Source organism: Oculina patagonica, chromosome 10 (assembly GCF_052425735.1).
Source record: "Oculina patagonica isolate OP01 chromosome 10, crgOcupat, whole genome shotgun sequence".
NCBI lineage: Eukaryota > Metazoa > Cnidaria > Anthozoa > Scleractinia > Oculinidae > Oculina > Oculina patagonica.
This window is the reverse complement of record NC_135767.1, coordinates 2753372-2772133: the sequence shown is the minus strand read 5'-3', so window position 1 is coordinate 2772133 and position 18762 is coordinate 2753372. Positions and strand designations below refer to the sequence as shown.

Sequence of the window (18762 nt, the reverse complement as noted above, 5' to 3'; positions counted from 1 at the left end):
ATCGAGGACTGATCTGAATCGAATCCCAATGTGCTGAGCGATCGATAGTGGTTGTCAGTACGGTCTGTTCAGGCGAACTTTGACGACGAGAGACTTCGAACTGTAAAATTTATTTTACTTACAGAAATAAGGCTAATTAAATTCAATTACCAGATATTTCTGCGGATCCACAATTAACCAATGTTGAAGAGGCATTGTTCCTTTTTTAAGTTAATGAGAAACAAAGACGGTTTGTTCCTTACCGACACTTTCCGAACCTAATTTTAATTGCTCCTAACTGATATAGGAGACAATTATAGACAATTTTTCATTTGACAAGGGGGCAACAGTAGTCGCTAATAAAAAGGATGATTTTATATATTTTTAATTTTTAATCTATTATATTTTTAATGATGTATGTAAATTTCTCTTCTTTTTATCTTAGTGTTAGTTAGTGTGCTAGTTTTAAATTTATAAATGTAAAATTTTTACAAATGTAATTCTTAATTTTTAGTATAGTAGGTCCACATCAGCCCTTTGGCTGCCTTTTTACACAACCTTTAAAAAAAAAAAAAAAAAAAAAAAAAAAAAAAAAAAGTTCCGAATTAATAAATTAGTCCCGTTGACGCAAATTCTACCATATATAGAACGCCGAAAGAACGGTAGCCTCCCACGCAGTCGTTTTTAGGGGCGATCGTGTTTCACTCCTCGCTCCTATAAAAATCGACTGCGTAGGAGGCTAAAAGGACGGAGGCTTTTTTTAAAAAAAATGGCGCTACATAATTTTTAAACCATTATGAGAAATGCTGGGCTGTGCTATTGCTAGTTCCACAGGCAAAATAGCGCAAATTTATTTTATTTCATGGCCAGTATTTTGATCGACAAGTACAACTACCACAAGCTCTGGCCCTGTAGATGTATTGGACTCGATGAAGTTACACTGCACCCCCACCCCATCATTTTGAGCAACAAGAATCGGCTGTTGGACAGGATCTTCACTACCCTCTATCTGTCGTACTCGCTCCCCGGCCCCCAATTTTTAGGACTTTTATTTTTTTAAATACTGTTTTAAAATTATTGATTGAAAACTGCACATTTAATGATCGTGAGGGATTGGGAAGAGTTCGGAACAGCGCGAGGGCTTGGTACCGAACTGGCTAATCCACCAATCAGAATCAAAAGCCGGGAAATTCGAAAGTGTTCTCAACATGGCCGCCGATTCAAAACATAGCGTTCTTCAGCTTGCTTCTGTTTTATGCGAAAATCGAAATAATCCACAGCAAAAAGGTAACAAAACTTCGCAATAATGTGATGGTCCATTATAGATTGCAAAAGTTTATTTGTTTTGGTGACTTTCAGCCTCAAATACTAGTAACGAATACCCATGGCAAGCTGAGCTACAATTAACTCGTGATCACAAGATCATAAACGACATTCTAGAACGTAGAAGCGCAGAAATACGACAACTTTACGAGCAGTGCCAAGATGAAGGTGAGTTTTCCTTAAATAAATAACTGTTTGTTTGTCTGCCAATGATCAATAAAGTTTAGTAATCGAAACTCGAGGGGTTGAAAAGAATACAAAATTAAACGATCAAAAATCCAAGCCAATGCAATGGCTCTCTTTTCATTTGGAGCTCTAAGGTCTTCCAATGATAAAATTTTACAAAGTATCTTTTGCTAAAACTGTTAAAACTGTGAAGAAACCTAGGGAATTAAGAGAGTCAACAATGAAATTACCGTAAAATATGTTTATCAGTGATAACACTTTAAAACATTATGTTTACACTGGCTCTCCACAGCTGATCAATGCCGCTGCCTTGAGGAAGAATGGCTGGCCTTAGTGACTGAGAAAGACAGAAATCTTCGACAACAAATTGAAGAGGTATTATTATATATGGCGCTAAAGCTTCTTTCCGGTTTATTAAACTTTATGTGAAGCACTTTGTTTTTGTTACTGTGGACCACATTTTTAAAGCTCCTATAGACCTTCAAAGTTTGATCTAAGAATAATTGCAGGGTGCCCGAAGGCTCTTATGTAATAGCCTGTGTCGCGGATGTAATCTAACCAAGGGTTTAGTTTCGTCTGTGGCGCAGGCTATTATGTAAGAATTCTTGGGTGCCCAGCTCTTACAGCAAGGCGCCCAAAAGTGTGTCACCACTTTTAATTTATTCACATTCTTTCGTGCAGATTTAATCCAATCAAAAGCCGTGGATAGCTTGCAGTTGACTTCTGATTGGATGAAAGCTGCACGAAAGAATGTGAATAAATTAAAAGTGGTCACACTTTTGGGCGCCTTGCTGTAAAGCAGAGCAAAGTTACCGTATTTACTCGAATAAGCGCCGCCCCCGAATAAGCGCCGCCCTCAAATAAGCGCCGCATTTGGGACAAAAAAGTTAATAAGCGCCGCCCCCGAATAAGCGCTGCAGTCCCGATGCGGCACTTATTTGTGAAATTCTGTTTAACTAAAAACAGCCCAACAAAGCAACTCTAAAACAAACTTGGACATGTCATTCCATCAAAAAAAGGCCGCGATCTTTGCCAGGACAGCTAGCGCCACTTCTCTCTTCCGTAAGAGACAAAATACTGACAATTAAAAGACGCTATTTTTAATTAATGTAAAAGATTAAATTCTTTACGGCGTCCAAATTATAAATAAGCGCCGCCCTCAAATAAGCGCTGCCCTCGAATAAGCGCCGCACTTAAGGCGTGGAAAATTTAATAAGCGCCGCGGCGTTTATTGGAGTAAATACGGTATTCAAGTTGCCCAAAGACAAAAGTAAGACTCCTGTGGCACCCAGGCTCTGTTAGAGCACAGTTCTGACCTTCATTTAAGGGATCTCTGCACTGGATATTTCCTCTAAGGGAAGGGGGCTGAAGGTACTTCAGGGCCACGCAATGGCATCGGTCTTATATCACCTCAGGGTCATTCTATTTTATACCCCCACCTCCTCTGTCGGCATTCTTTGATCTTAAATTTCTGAAGGGGTTAGGGGGAAAGTTGGCTTTTTTCTGATGAGGCTAAGAATAATCAGGTTATTTCTGAAGGGGGTATCATATTGGCACTTTAATCTTTTTTCGTGGGGAAAACGTTTGACTTAACCATGTCAACAGTATGAGGGGCATAAGTTTATCCCTAGGCTTTTGGGTTATTGCTACTATTTTTGTGTTTTTTAACCTTTAGTTAGTAAAATACCTTTGGTATAAAGGAATTTTTGTATCTCTTTACAAGAAGTCCTTGCATGCTTGCCGGTATTTGTAATTTTATAATATTGTTTTTATTGTCAACAGAGATATACTCTACAAGCTTTTCTTATTTACAACTTCTCTTTTCCAACAAACAGGAGAATGAACAAGCCAAGAATAATCAGATGAAGCAACTTTATCAAGTTCTTGAAACCCTGGGTACTTTCAGCTTCAACAAGCCAAATGAAGCCATTTTGAAGCGAAATTTAGCAAAGATGTACCATCAAATCGGCAAATACTGCAGTAGAAATAACATAGAGATTACAAAGAAATGCACAGGTGTTGACAAATCACCTGAAGCTCCTACTGCACCCCCACCCCCACAAATGCTGATACCACCTCCCCCTCCACCACCCCCTCTGACTTCACTCACGACAAACAAACCAACAACAGAAAAAGACTCTAGAAATCTGTTAAAGAAGAGAAGCATGTCAACTACGCAGAACAACCCAAGTACACCACAAAATCAAACAAATGAAGAACTCCTCAAGCGCATCAGAAATGGGTGTAGATCTGAGCTACGAAGCACGCCTTTTAAACGTTCTCCTGGTGGGACACCGTTCAAACGACAGAGGCGCATGTCTGATAGCGACACTTCTGATTTGATAACTCTGGCTTTGAAAAGGAAATTCCAAAATGTAGCTGTTCAAAGCCCACAAGAAAATCAATCACCACGATCTATAATGTCTCCAGGAGATTCGCAATAGAAGCTGAGTGGAACCACTGTTCCCCATAAATGTTCTTATTACCAGTACATTTATAATTTTTTTTTAATGTTTTTATTCTTCTGAGTAATAGGATTTAAACTTTTTATTACATTTTCTCCAAGGGTACACTTCAAAAACCCTAATAATTATGTTATTACTATTGTGACAGTAATCTAATGTCAAACTGACTAAATAACAGATTATCAATTACATGATTGATGAATATTTTTCTGGGCTGCAGCAGTAACACACCTTTCCAGTATATACAGTCATGTAAGAAAAAGTTACCAGTAATCAAAGCTAATTAATTTAAAACAATGTGTAGCTGTGAACAATAAAAAAATATGATTCATACCAATTTTAATTTTAACAGATAGTATATCAAACTGAATCGATGGGTGTATTCAGGACCTTGTAAAAAAAATAGGTAAAGAAAATCTGTTAATGATTTATTGATTGATATCAAATCATCTCTTTCTTCCTAACCAATGGTTGGTTTTCACTTGTTAAATTAATAAGCAAACACAAAGCAAGCATAAGTTAATGAGCATGGCCAAGTGACATTTAGTAACCTGTGATCAAGCCCTTAGTGCAAGCACAATAATTAAAAGGTAGAACAAGTGTATTTCTTCCCTTTATTCTTGCAGTTCATTCAATTTTCTATTTTTTGTTGTTCTCATTGGGTTATGCCTATGTCACAAGTAAACACTGTCAGTCAGAAAAAATATGTAAATAATACTAATTTTATTTTAGTTTTTATCCAAACTAAAAGTGGTACCAGCCCATTTCCCCCAACGAGGTAAAGGCCAGAACTGAAGTGACAGTGGTACAGTTACTCACTTACAGATAACTGTTTACCTGATGATCTAAGTTTTCAACGAAATCAACTTTACAGTACAGGCTTTTCAGGGGTTATAAGCTAATTGCATAATGGAATTTTCCACTTTATCTGACACGGTTTGACTGGTCACTGTTCAGACAGTTGTTTCTCAAGTCGTCTAAGACGTTGAATTTATTTAGTTATTTAAAAGATTGCAGATTGAAACAAACTTAATATCAGTCTGTCATCTATCTTCATCTTTCAATTCAGCGTCTTCATCAAGATCTTTTTCCATGGATTCAATGAATGAACTGGTGGCTTTCAACTGTTGTTTCCTGATAAATTATGTAATAAAATTTTAAAAATTATTTTTACAAAATGATTACTACTTTCTAATTAGAGTAAGTCTGGAAGGCTCAGAATCTAACAGGGAAAAAGGGACTGGCAAACAAACAATGGAAAACTAATTAATTTATTGGGCACTCTTCTCTTAGCCTGAATCAATCTGGTAGACCACACTTACCTATTAACGACTCAACACTGACGCACTGAATAAAGTGGAGAAACAAAACTAATAATTAGTTTTGTTTCTACACTTTGATCAGTACACCAGACTAATTATTAGTCTAAATCAATAGCCACTGAGTAACTTTGTTGATCTACTACATTTGTAGCTTACATTTACCACACTGGTACACTGATCAAAGCAGCAATAGACACCTCTTAGTCTGAATCAATAGTCAATGGGTTCCAAACTAAATTTGAAAAACTTCTAGCTTGCATTTACCACACTCATCTCATAATGAGTAGTTCCAAAAACTATCCATACCTCCCCCCCCCCCCCCCCCCCCCCATGGAAGGGATTTTTCCAAAGACCCCACCTCTCTGGAATTTCCAATTAATCTTCATACATTTCCAAAGTTTTTGGTCTCTGAGACCCTCCCACCCCCAGGAATTTCCAATCCCTTCTGTGGAAGTAGAGTATGGACATTTTCTGGAACCACACATTCTGATAAAAACAGGGATACACATCTCTTAGTCTGAATCAATGCCCACTGACAGTTAACTACACTCGTCTGATATACTGATTAAAGGAGGGATAGAGTTCTCTTAGCCTGAAACAATATCAACAGGGCTTGTAGCTTTGTTACACATAACTATAACAAAATTATGGAATCTGGTTGGTTCTTAGCATCACAATTGAACATGCGTAAAGCAAAAATAAAAGCACGTTCGCTTTCGGCAAAACGATTCGAAAGTTCAGTGTTTCGATAAAATGGTTTTACATCACTGTTTCTGAAGTGTGTGCAACTAAAATGTCCAATGACAAGGTTTGTGTACTCATGCTCTTTATTTGTTTTTGTTTTTGTCAAGGGAATGATAAATCCTCAACAGGCTTTGCTTTGTCTGATTTTTTCCTCTAATTTTGTCACACTTATGATTAATTGGTATGGTATGGTATTTTATTTAGAGTCGTTGACGTTGGGAGTGGTTGCCCAATCTCCCGAGCCAGGGGCTCATGTTAAAAATGCACGACTATTTACAATAAAACTACTTACATTAATATCATTAAAAAACAGAAATACCTATCCCATCATCACTGATAATTCAGTAGGACTTTGTGTTGTCCAATTCTGTCTGTATTCATACTAGTGATTAAACAAATCGGACTCCTGCTATGCAGTTGTTCAATTTTGTTAATCACTCAATAATGACTACAGACTGAATTGCACTTCACTTAGTCCTATTACCGTTACTAATCAAAACTATAACAAAATTCTCAAACATGATTGGTTATCAGCAGGCCGATTTGAGCACCAATAGGACAGTGTACGCATCATGCTTGTAACTGGACAGTGTAATAGGACAGTTTATGCGTCATGCCTGTGTAACTGTTGTTTTTCATCATTTCGCCGGTAAATTTTGTTACTTTGTTTCTTGAATTTTGTTATAGTTTTGATTAATTGGTAACAGGACTTCGTGTCGTCCAATTCTGTCTGTTATCATACTCGTGATTAACAAATCGGACTCCCTCTTCGCAGTCGTCCGATTTTGTTAATCACTCGTATGATTACAGACCGAATAGGACTCCACTCCAGTCCTATTACCATTATTAATCTACATGTAGCTGGCATTTACCACACTGTAACCCGTTAGCTTAAATCTGCCAACATACGTCACTGTAAGTCTTACCATTCTTGATCTTTGTCATTCAGTGACTCTTGGTTAGTATAAGTATTCAGTTTATATTCGTCTGGTAGAATCGCATTCGTAGCCTGTGCAAGTATCCCAAACGGCAAGCTGAACATGTAAAGAGCAAATTGCATTAGGAAAATTGCACATGTGCTGCTGAATAATGTACTGCTGGTACTGTACTTCGAGATTTTGCAGTATGGTTACCGTAGTATTTTTGTATACCTACCTTAAACCACTGCCTATTGCTGCTCCAACAACCATTTTACGCCAACCATTAAATACATTGTACAGAACACCTGTTGAAGCTGTAATGTGACATGTAAACAACAAATGAATGAGCATAATAATAAAATATTTAATACATGTATTATGGTAATGTCTATTCAAGTGATCCCTAGTCTCCTTCTTAGCTGTTGTATGGGCTCCTGAAAAGACATGAAGAAAGTATCATGTAAAGAGCTCAAACAATGGCTGCGAAGGGGACAAAGTACTCCCAGGACATGAAACAATTTGGCATGAGATCATAGTTAGTAAATAAGGTAATTATTTTTAAAATAAATTGTTCAAACTTACCTCCACTGGCTACATAATTCAGTGCGTCATGTTTGTTTCGAAATGCTTCCATTGCAACCAATAGAAAACTGAAAATGTACAGGATCAATAATATTAATTATGACAGGCATGGCTAAACTTTGAACACCTCCCTAAGACAGACATCTGTACAGCTGGTCAATTTGGGGATCAGTTGGGGGTTGGGCTCATTTTGGGGGCTGTACACATCCCTGACAAGGTCATGGAATTTAAGTGTAGGTCATGGAAAGTCATGGAAAATGGTGTTGATTGTGTAAAATAAAAAAAGGCAGATTACTTTTTGTGAAGAAAAAGGTAAAAACATTACATGCAATCAAGATTATAATTTGGAAAACAATGGAAAACATTGAAAAGTCATGGAAAGTTTCAAAAGCTCAACAGAGTACAAACCCTGCATTAACTCCTCTAAGCCAGATATCCCTCAAAATGATTACCTTTGCTTACCTATAAACACCAGCAAATGCACCAGCCCTCCATCCCCAACGGCACCCATACTTTATAAATCCCAAGACAACTTTTGCATGATATTGCCGCTGAGCATGCATGACAGAATCATACACAGTCAGCTGGTTGTGTCGACGAAAGTGATCATCTATGATTCGTTTGCCAAATCGACCACCAAGCACAAAGGCCACCGCTGTGGTAGCGTAAACCACAGTTTTGATGTGCTCAATCTCTGGCCTTAATCCTGTGTCTTCACCTCTGTCAAAAAAAAAAAATGAAAGGGATATTCAACTCACAAGGACAGTGTAAAGCTAAATTCTTTTTTTAATTACCATTCACCTAGGCCAGTTAAAGTTTTGTTTGAAGGACTTGAAGTTTGTATAACCAGATAGATCAATCGTGATAACTTTTTAAATGTGGATTTAAATTTAATTTAGGTGAGGTTTAGCCGAGTGGCAGTTTACTGTTTGGCCTCACGCTCAAGTTTAGCCCTGCTTTTCTGCTCCCACACCTCCCACCCTTTTATAGGTTAAGCACTTGAATTTGGTAAGTATTCCACTGATTCCATCTGTGGCTGTGCCTGGTGGTTGCTGCTCTCAGGGTTGCCATGGATACCTTTGCATTAGCTTTAATCTTGCTTGGCTCCATCATATCCTAAGGCAGTCCCTCCCCAAACTCATCTATTGGTGATGAGTCAAATGGTTTTTTAATTCCATTTTTTTTTTAAACCAGTTCGACTTTTATTAATTTTTCCTTTTTCTTGGTTTCAATAAGCTCATCATAATGTCAGAATCGATGTAAAATAAAAACCTATTTAACTGGTTAAAAAAATACACCAAAAACAAATTTCAAACTAAGCATTATACACAACGAAATTATCTTCAGTTGTTTGGGGACTTGTGTAATGTACACTGACTAAAAAAATAACACATACCTTATTTTAAGAAAGTCTTTAAATTTACTCCAGTGACTCTTATTTACATATTCATTTCTCTGTGACACTGTTTCGCTAAAAATTATAATAAAAAAATACACCATTGTTGATATCATGTGTACACTGCATGATAAAACTACAACAGCTAACATGTCTGTTTAGCATTCATACATCACTGGATTTCTGCAGAATAAAAAAAATTTGCAGATATCCTTAAGTGACCATACCACTGGTCAGGAGCTTATCATGGTTCCAGTAGCATGAAGCAACTATGAGAATCGCTTCTCCCTGTAAACTCAAGCTCCAAGCTCAAACTCCAGTATTTTGTTAGGTATGTATACCAGGTACCATTCACTCACCCAGCATAAAGGTATGTATGTCAGTGGCCATTTATACTCAGAGCAGAGAGAAACATTATGATAATAAATGGTTTTGCTCAAGAAAACAACACAATGACCCTGGCCAGAGATTACTTCCAGATTGCTAGATTGCTTAAATTATTTTGATTGAGTCCAGTGGGCCAACAATTACTCCACTGTGTCTCCCACTACCATCTGTACAATTATATTTACATGTACCTTGCAATGGCACAAGTTACGCGGTACCCTAAATACCAATTTATTGAACCTTTGATTTTTCAAACCTCCTGATAACTCAAAACAAGAGTCATTTCCCTTTCCTAAGTAAAACACTGTAATTTTACCCTATAACGTTTCTTGAACTACCTGATTCCACTGTACATGTACATGTAGGGAAGTTTGTTGTTGGGGGAGGGGGAATATTCTGATGGTACATGTATGTCAATGTTGCTTGTGAATATGACTGGTATAACATTTTTCTATTACCAGGAAAAAGGGGGCTCTGGGAACAGGGGAGGGGGCTTTAATAAGACAATTGAGATTTGCATTCTGCTGGTTATATTTATTTTATCACAAAACCTTTTTTTAGGTATCTTGTTTTGTATGATCGGAAGATGATGATCGGTACATACCTTATTTCAAATAGAGCTTTAACTCTATGCCAACCACTCTCTTGCTCTAGCTCGTCATTCTGCGATGCTGTACCTCTATTAAAGAAGAAAATGTTATTGTTCATGCCACAATATGTGCAGAACCTTAGCATAACAAAAGCTGGCATGCCTGCAGGGTACAAATGCACCAGTGAGCAACGGGTGGCCTTTGGGTTGGAGAAGCTCTAGGCCAGGCTGCATTCCACCTAGGTTATAACGTGGGTTTCAAAATTGAGCAGGGTATTGGCTTACAGTCGCAGTCGCAAAACTTGGCATATCGTCAACTTGGCATGAACACGGAATGCACCCTGGGCTCCAGGGGGTTGGAAGGCACAGAAATAAAAAGAACGGCTTTTACATTATGCAAAGCATAACACTATCCTTTGTTATAGTGGATCCAGTGGTTTCAAAAAGAGGGGTCGATTGTGACTGTGGACCCCTTCTTGCTTCAGTGAGGGGGAGGGGGCGGGTGCTGGGCACTCAGTTTTCCTAGTTCCGCCACTCTTTTCCCTAATACAAAGTAAACAGCTGAGAATGCTGAATACTCTTTGCAATCTTGAAAACCTTGTGAAGTCCACAGTAGATCTGCCTATAAGGCCTTTAGTGCATAATGTTATGTTCTTCAAATCCGACAAATGCAAGGTCCGCTCTGCTTCGATTTATGAGATTCAGAAATAGCGTAATTTACCTGTCTTTATCAAAATATCCTTTCACCCGATCCCAGAGTGAAACATCCTCATCACCTTGTGCAGACATCTCTACAAAGTTCTAAACCACTCACTTGCTCACGTGGACTTGAAATGCACAAGGTAAATTTCAGGCATTATTCGAGGAACACGCGACGTAAAATCTACCCATAAATGCTTCCTGATACTATGGAATTAAGTTAGCATCGAATCTCGAAGCTTATTTTGAAGTCAGCGTGTAAAAGATGTACAGATATAGCTTTTAAACATACGCCAGGAAAAATCACCGATTTCGAGACGCCATCTTGAACGAAAGGACTAGGGAAACTGGAGCTGAACAGAGCCTCGACCCGGAGTGCAATTCGACCACAGGCACCCCATGTCTGGCGTGTCAACACGGCCTTCACAGGCTAGCCACACCAATCCATCAACAAGCAACATGATGGTGCGAAATTCTAGACTGCCAAAAAAAGGCCGGTGGAAAAATTGCCACGCGAAACGGCTCATCTCTCCTCCTAGCGCAGAAAAATTCGGAAAATTTGTACTTACGGGCAACAAGTGTCTTTTAATTTATCAACTTTGAGGTCATAAAGCATGTTGGAGCCTTTTCAATAAATAGGTGATGTCGTGAATGTGAAGTGTCAGTTGCCTTGGTGTAAAGTGTTTTTGGTATGCAATTTATACTAGCTACGAGACAATGCTTTTGAATCATTCTGCAGTTTTGAGGTGGCGGGAGGTTTCGAGAAAATTGTCCACTTAGTGGAAAACAATCAACAGTGTTTGAGGCTTGTTTTCAGTAACATAACATACTTAATTTTTCTCGCAACCTTTTAACAGAGCATTTTTTTAAAAAAAATTACAAACTTTCTTATGTTTTAAATAATATACGTTTTTTGTTTTTATATTTTTAAGTTAGGGGCTGGTTAATAATTAAGTACCAGGGGGTGGACCGGAACAATTGGAAATGTGGTGGCTCGAAAATTTGTTTCCCACCCCTTCCTTTTGGCTCAAAACTGACTGACCCACCCCTGATAGGGGTTGAAAATTACATGACCCACCCCCTTTGCTCAACCCTAACCCATGGAGGCCAACTGAACCGTTAGGTTTTCTAGTTGGTCCAAGAAGTTTTTTAAAATTGGTGTACTCACCAATTTTTTGAGTTTTGCACCCCTCGGCTACAAAATTGGGCTGGTCAACACCCTTATTGATAGGGCTTTTAAAATAAACAACACTTGGTTAGGTTTTCATTATGATATCCAGAATTCGTTTGTTATCATGCGCAAGAATCTATATCCTTATTTAAAAATAAGTTGAACAGTTATATAACTAAGGCAGTGGGAGGGGACGGCGCACAACCTTTAAACGTTGTCGAACAACAAGAATTGCCGACCTTACACTTCAAGTTACCCTATATTGGACGGTTCTCAAATGTAGCACAACATAGGGTACACAAACTTGTAAAAAGATTTTATAAGCCCATTGATATCAAACTTGTTTTTTCAACTTTTAAAATTAAGAACCTTGTCAACGTAAAAGATTCTGTCACTGAGAGTCTCCGCCCGCGTGTTGTATACAAATTTTCATGTGCAAGTTGAAATGCTTGTTACATCGACCTGTTACATCGGTAAAACAAGCCGGTATTTCTCTACGCGTGTGCGCGAGCACTTATCATTAGACAGATCTTCCAATGTAAGAAAGTTGTCCTGTTCCTGAATTCATCAACAGCTTGGCGCTATTCAGAACTTAGAGAAATCGATCTGGATCGATCCAGAAGCGATCCGAGTGCATTCAGTCAGTATCGATCTGGATCTATTCAGTACCGATCCGGATAGATCCAGATCCATCCAGAATCGGATTCTGGATCGATCCGGATCGATTCTGGATTGATCCGGATCGACCCTGGATCGATCCAGAATCGATCCAGATCGATTTCTCTAAAGCGGACACCCTTGGGACCAGTTCCAGCTGTCCGTCTTAGAAAGGTGTCCGTCTTACACGGAGTTTATATACAGTAAAATGACTGAAAACGGCAAGGACGGGGCCAACACCAACGAGGCGGATCCAGGGGAGGGGTTGAGGGGGTTGCAACCCCCCCCCCCTTTGAGCAGCATTTTTTTATTTGTTTGGCTCTTCATAAAAATAATTATAGAACAAAATTGTTTCATACGTAGTTGTTTCACTTCCACCAATTGACTGATTGTCAAGTTAAGAAAAGATAACGTATATTTCGCGACAGTTCAATATGAGCCTGACAACTAGAATAGCGTCGGTTCCCGAGCAATTCTTTAACAAAGTGCGTCTATCGCGGCACCATCTTGAAAACTGAGTGGTGGGTAAATCGTTTCTTTAGTTTCCGAAGATGGCAAACTAAGTGGCAGTTAGCAAAGAAGGAACTTCCAAGCAATCTTCTGCTAGTACTTGATGCCTGTGACGAGAAGGCTTCTCCAAACATCCATCGTCTTCTCCTCATCACATGCACCCTACCAGTCAGTAGTGCGGAAGCTGAGTGGTCTTTTTCGCTTATGAAACTGTCTAAAGAGCGCTTCTCATATCTCGCTGTTATTGCTATGCATTACTCTCAGAGATTCGAGGTAGACGAGATATGCGAGGGCTTTGTACATTGTTCGATTAACAAGGCATACTGGTATTATAAAACGACAAATAACTATCGTTGTTACTGCTGTCCCTTTTAAGCATGCGTTATTCATTTTGGTTTTCTGGTTGAAAAGTAAGGTAACCTCCAGATTTTACGTCATGCCTTCATAATGCTTTTCGAGTCTCAGGAATGCTGGAAATGGCGTTTTAGATGGTAAAATCGGAAAAATTTTCGGGGGGGCATGCCCCCGGACCCCCCTAGAAGCTGACGCCTGTGGCGCTCACTATCCACGCAGATTACGTCGAAACCTATTAAAAGTGTACAACCCCCCCCTTTCAGGAATTCCTGGATCCGCCCCTGCACCAGGTGTCAGTGTTATGTAGGTGTCCGTTAAAGAGGGAGTTGACTGTAACCTCTTACAGTGCGTTTCACAAAACTTTTGACAAACGGATTTCGAAGTTCGTTTGAAATTCCTAAACGTCGCTGCGAACTTGGCAATTTCAATTTCGTTACGTACTTTCCAATGAAAACGCGTACCTTGAAATGAAGTTGTGATTTTTACGTGAAACGAATTTTAGAAGTTGCGAGGTTCGCGCCATTCGGTGTAGTTCATTTGATTCATGTAATTACAAACGAATCCCTAGACTTGGTACGCCATTTACTACACTGAATAGAATTGCTACGCCATTTGCTACACCAACAAGACTTGCTACACCAATTACGTCACCAGCGAGTCTTGCTACACCATTTGCTACACCAACTAGACTTGCAACGCCATTTGCTACACCAACGAAACTTGCTACGGATTTGCTACACCAAAAACACTTGTTATTACATTTGCTACACCAAACACACTTGCTACAACATTTGCTACACCAAACACACTTGCTACAACATTTGCTACACCAAACACACTTGTTATGACATTTGCTACACCAAATACACTTGCTACGACATTTTCTACACTAAACACACTTGTTATGACATTTGCTACACCAAACACACTTGTTATGACATTTGCTACACCAAACACACCTGCTACGACATTTGCTACACCAGATACACTTGCAACGACATTTGCTACACAAAATACACTTGTTACGACATTTGCTACACCAAACACACCTGCTACGACATTTGCTACACCACATTCACTTGCTACGACATTTGCTACACCAAATACTCTTGCTACGACATTTGCTACACCAAACACACTTGCTAAAACATTTGCAACACCAAACACACTTGCTACGACATTTGCTACACCAAACACACTTGCTACGACATTTGCTACACCAAACACACCTGCTACGACATTTGCTACACAAAATACACTTGTTACGACATTTGCTACACCAAATTCACTTGCTACGACATTTGCTACACCAAACACACTTGCTACGACATTTGCTACACCAAACACACTCGTTATGACATTTGCTACACCAAATACATTTGTTACGACATTTGTTACACCAAACACACTTGCTACGACATTTGCTACACCAAACACACTTGTTATGACATTTGCTACACCAAATACACTTGTTACGACATTTGTTACACCAAAGACACTTGCTACGACATTTGCTACACCAAACACACCTGCTACGACACTTGCTACACCAAATACACTTGCTACGACATTTGCTACACCAGACACACTTGCTACGACATTTGCTACACCAAAGACACTTGTTACGACATTTGCTACACCAAACACACCTGCTACGACATTTGCTACACCAAACACACTTGCTTAGACATTTGCTACATTAAACACACTTGGTACGACATTTGCTACACCAAATACACTTGTTACGACATTTGCTACACCAAACACACTTGCTACGATATTTGCTACATCAAATACACTTCCTACGACATTTGCTACACCAAACACACTTGCTACGACATTTGCTACACCAAAGACACTTGCTACGACATTTGCTACACAAAACACACTTGTTACGACAATTGCTACACCAAATACACTTGCTACGACATTTGCTACACCAAATACACTTGCTACGACATTTGCTACACCAAATACACTTGTTATGACATTTGCTACACCAAATACACTTGCTACGACATTTGCTACACCAAACACACTTGCTACGACATTTGCTACACCAAACACACTTGCTACGACATTTGCTACTCCAAACACACTTGTTAGGACATTTGCTACACCAAATACACTTGCTACGACATCTGCTACACAAAACACACTTGTTAGGACATTTGCTACACCAAACACACTTGCTACGACATTTGCTACACCAAACACACTTGCTACGACATTTGCTACACCAAACACACTTGCTACGACATTTGCTACACCAAACACACTTGCTACGACATTTGCTACACCAAACACACTTGTTATGACATTTGCTACACCAAATACACTTGCTACGACATTTGCTACACCAAACACACTTGCTAGGACATTTGCTACACCAAACACACTTGTTATGACATTTGCTACACCAAATACACTTGCTACGACATTTGCTACACCAAACACACTTGCTACGACATTTGCTGAACCAAATACACTTGCTACGACATTTGCTACACCAAACACACTTGCTACGACAATTGCTACACCAAACACACTTGCTACGACATTTGCTACACCAAATACACTTGCTACGACATTTGCTACACCAAATACACTTGTTATGACATTTGCTACACCAAACACACTTGCTACGACATCTGCTACACCAAATACACTTGCTATGACATTTGCTACACCAAACACACTTGCTACGACATTTGCTACACCAAATACACTTGCTACGACATTTGCTACACCAAACACACTTGCTACGAAATTTGCTACACCAAATACACTTGCTACGACATTTGCTACACCAAATACACTTGCTACGACATTTGCTACACCAAACACACTTGCTACGACATTTGCTACACCAAATTCACTTGCTACGATATTTGCTACACCAAATACACTTGCTACGACATTTGCTACACCAAATACACTTGCTACGACATTTGCTACACCAAACACACTTGCTACCACATTTGCTACACCAAACACACTTGCTACGACATTTGCTACACCAAACACACTTGCTACGACATTTGCTACACCAAATACACTTGCTACGACATTTGCTACACCAAACACACTTGCTACGACATTTTCTACACCAAACCCACTTGCTACGACATTTTCTACACCAAACACACTTGCCACGACATTTGCTACACCAAACACACTTGCTACGAAATTTGCTACACCAAACACACTTGCTACAACATTTGCTAAACCAAATACACTTGCTACGACATTTGCTACACCAAACACACTTGCTACGACATTTGCTACACCAAACACACTTGCTACGACATTTTCTACACCAAACACACTTGCTACGACATTTGCTACACCAAATACACTTGCTACGACATTTGCTACACCAAACACACTTGCTACGACATTTGCTGCACCAAATACCCTTGTTACGACATTTGCTACACCAAACACACTTGCTACCACATTTGCTACACCAAACACACTTGTTACGACATTTGCTACACCAATTACACTTGCTACGACATTTGCTACACCAATCACACTTGCTACGACATTTGCTACACCAAATACACTTGACACGAAATTTGCTACAACAAACAAACCTGCTTCCACATTTGCGACACCAAACACACTTGCTACAACATTAATGCTACACCAAACACACTTGCTACGACATCTGCTACACCAAACACACTTGCTACGACATTTGCTACACCAAACACACTTGCTACGACATTTGCTACACCAATCACACTTGCTACAACATTTACTAAACCAAATACACTTGCTACGACATTTGCTACACCAAACACACTTGCTACGACATTTGCTACACCAAACACACTTGCTACGACATTTTCTACACCAAACACACTTCCTACGACATTTGCTACACCAAATACACTTGCTACGACATTTGCTACACCAAACACACTTGCTACGACATTTGCTACACCAAATACCCTTGTTACGACATTTGCTACACCAAACACACTTGCTACCACATTTGCTACACCAAACACACTTGTTACGACATTTGCTACACCAATTACACTTGCTACGACATTTGCTACACCAAACACACTTGCTACGACATTTGCTACACCAAATACACTTGACACGAAATTTGCGTCAACAAACAAACCTGCTTCCACATTTGCTACACCAAACACACTTGCTACGACATTTGCTACTCCAAACACACTTGTTAGGACATTTGCTACACCAAATACACTTGCTACGACATTTGCTACACAAAACACACTTGCTACGACATTTGCTACAACAAACAAACCTGCTTCCACATTTGCGACACCAAACACACTTGCTACGACATTTTCTACACCAAACCCACTTGCTACGACGTTTTCTACACCAAACACACTTGCTACGACATTTGCTACACCAAACACACTTGCTACGACATTTGCTACACCAATCACACTTGCTACAACATTTACTAAACCAAATACACTTGCTACGACATTTGCTACACCAAACACACTTGCTACGACATTTGCTACTCCAAACACACTTGCTACGACATTTTCTACACCAAACACTCTTGCTACGACATTTGCTACACCAAATACACTTGCTACGACATTTGCTACACCACATACCCTTGTTACGACATTTGCTACACCAAACACACTTGCTACCACATTTGCTACACCAAACACACTTGTTACGACATTTGCTACACCAAATACACTTGACACGAAATTTGCTACAACAAACAAACCTGCTTCCACATTTGCGACACCAAACACACTTGCTACGACATCTGCTACACCAAATACACTTGCTACGACATTTGCTACACCAAACACACTTGCTACGACATTTGCTACACCAAATACACTTGCTAAGACATTTGCTACACCAAACACACTTGCTACGACATTTTCTACACCAAACACACTTGCTAGGACATTTGCTACACTAAACACACTTGTTATGACATTTGCTACACCAAATGCAAACACACTTGTTATGACATTTGCTACACCAAATACACTTGCTACGACATTTGCTACACCAAACACACTTGCTACGACATTTGCTACACCAAACACACTTGCTACGACATTTGCTACTCCAAACACACTTGTTAGGACATTTGCTACACCAAATACACTTGCTACGACATCTGCTACACAAAACACACTTGTTAGGACATTTGCTACACCAAACACACTTGCTACGACATTTGCTACACCAAACACACTTGCTACGACATTTGCTACACCAAACACACTTGCTACGACATTTGCTACACCAAACACACTTGCTACGACATTTGCTACACCAAACACACTTGCTACGACATCTGCTACATTAAATACACTTGCTACGACATTTGCTACACCAAATACACTTGCTACGACATTTGCTACACCAAACACACTTGCTACGACATTTGCTACACCAAATTCACTTGCTACGATATTTGCTACACCAAATACACTTGCTACGACA

General features: G+C 39.3%; 2 protein-coding genes across 2 annotated transcripts; one reads left to right on the top strand and one right to left on the bottom strand.

Annotated features, from left to right (window-relative positions):
* Positions 1-1169: 1169 nt before the first annotated feature.
* On the top strand, positions 1170-4055 carry LOC144628034 (uncharacterized). Its single transcript, XM_078486087.1, has 4 exons — positions 1170-1266; positions 1339-1470; positions 1781-1863; positions 3324-4055. Exons 1-4 carry the CDS (start codon positions 1188-1190, stop codon positions 3930-3932), a joined length of 903 nt encoding a protein of 300 aa, XP_078342213.1. The 5' UTR covers positions 1170-1187; the 3' UTR covers positions 3933-4055.
* Positions 4056-4953: 898 nt separating this feature from the next.
* LOC144628063 (complex I assembly factor TIMMDC1, mitochondrial-like) lies at positions 4954-10917 on the bottom strand. Its single transcript, XM_078486117.1, has 8 exons — positions 10615-10917; positions 9909-9983; positions 8918-8992; positions 7984-8241; positions 7522-7589; positions 7175-7253; positions 6946-7053; positions 4954-5087 (listed from the first exon to the last, which is right to left on the bottom strand). The coding sequence occupies exons 1-8, from the start codon at positions 10680-10682 to the stop codon at positions 4997-4999; spliced, it is 822 nt and encodes a 273-aa protein (XP_078342243.1). The 5' UTR covers positions 10683-10917; the 3' UTR covers positions 4954-4996.
* Positions 10918-18762: the final 7845 nt, after the last annotated feature.

Coding starts and splice junctions, on each gene's coding strand:
- LOC144628034 (XM_078486087.1), top strand. CDS start 1,188: ATGGCCGCCGATTCAAAACATAGCGTTCTTCAGCTTGCTTCTGTTTTA. Junction 1,471..1,780: donor CGAGCAGTGCCAAGATGAAG/GTGAGTTTTCCT, acceptor GGCTCTCCACAG/CTGATCAATGCCGCTGCCTT. Junction 1,864..3,323: donor TTCGACAACAAATTGAAGAG/GTATTATTATAT, acceptor TCCAACAAACAG/GAGAATGAACAAGCCAAGAA.
- LOC144628063 (XM_078486117.1), bottom strand. CDS start 10,682: ATGTCTGCACAAGGTGATGAGGATGTTTCACTCTGGGATCGGGTGAAA. Junction 7,590..7,983: donor GCATTTGCTGGTGTTTATAG/GTAAGCAAAGGT, acceptor GTACATTTTCAG/TTTTCTATTGGTTGCAATGG. Junction 5,088..6,945: donor AATGACAAAGATCAAGAATG/GTAAGACTTACA, acceptor ATAATTTATCAG/GAAACAACAGTTGAAAGCCA.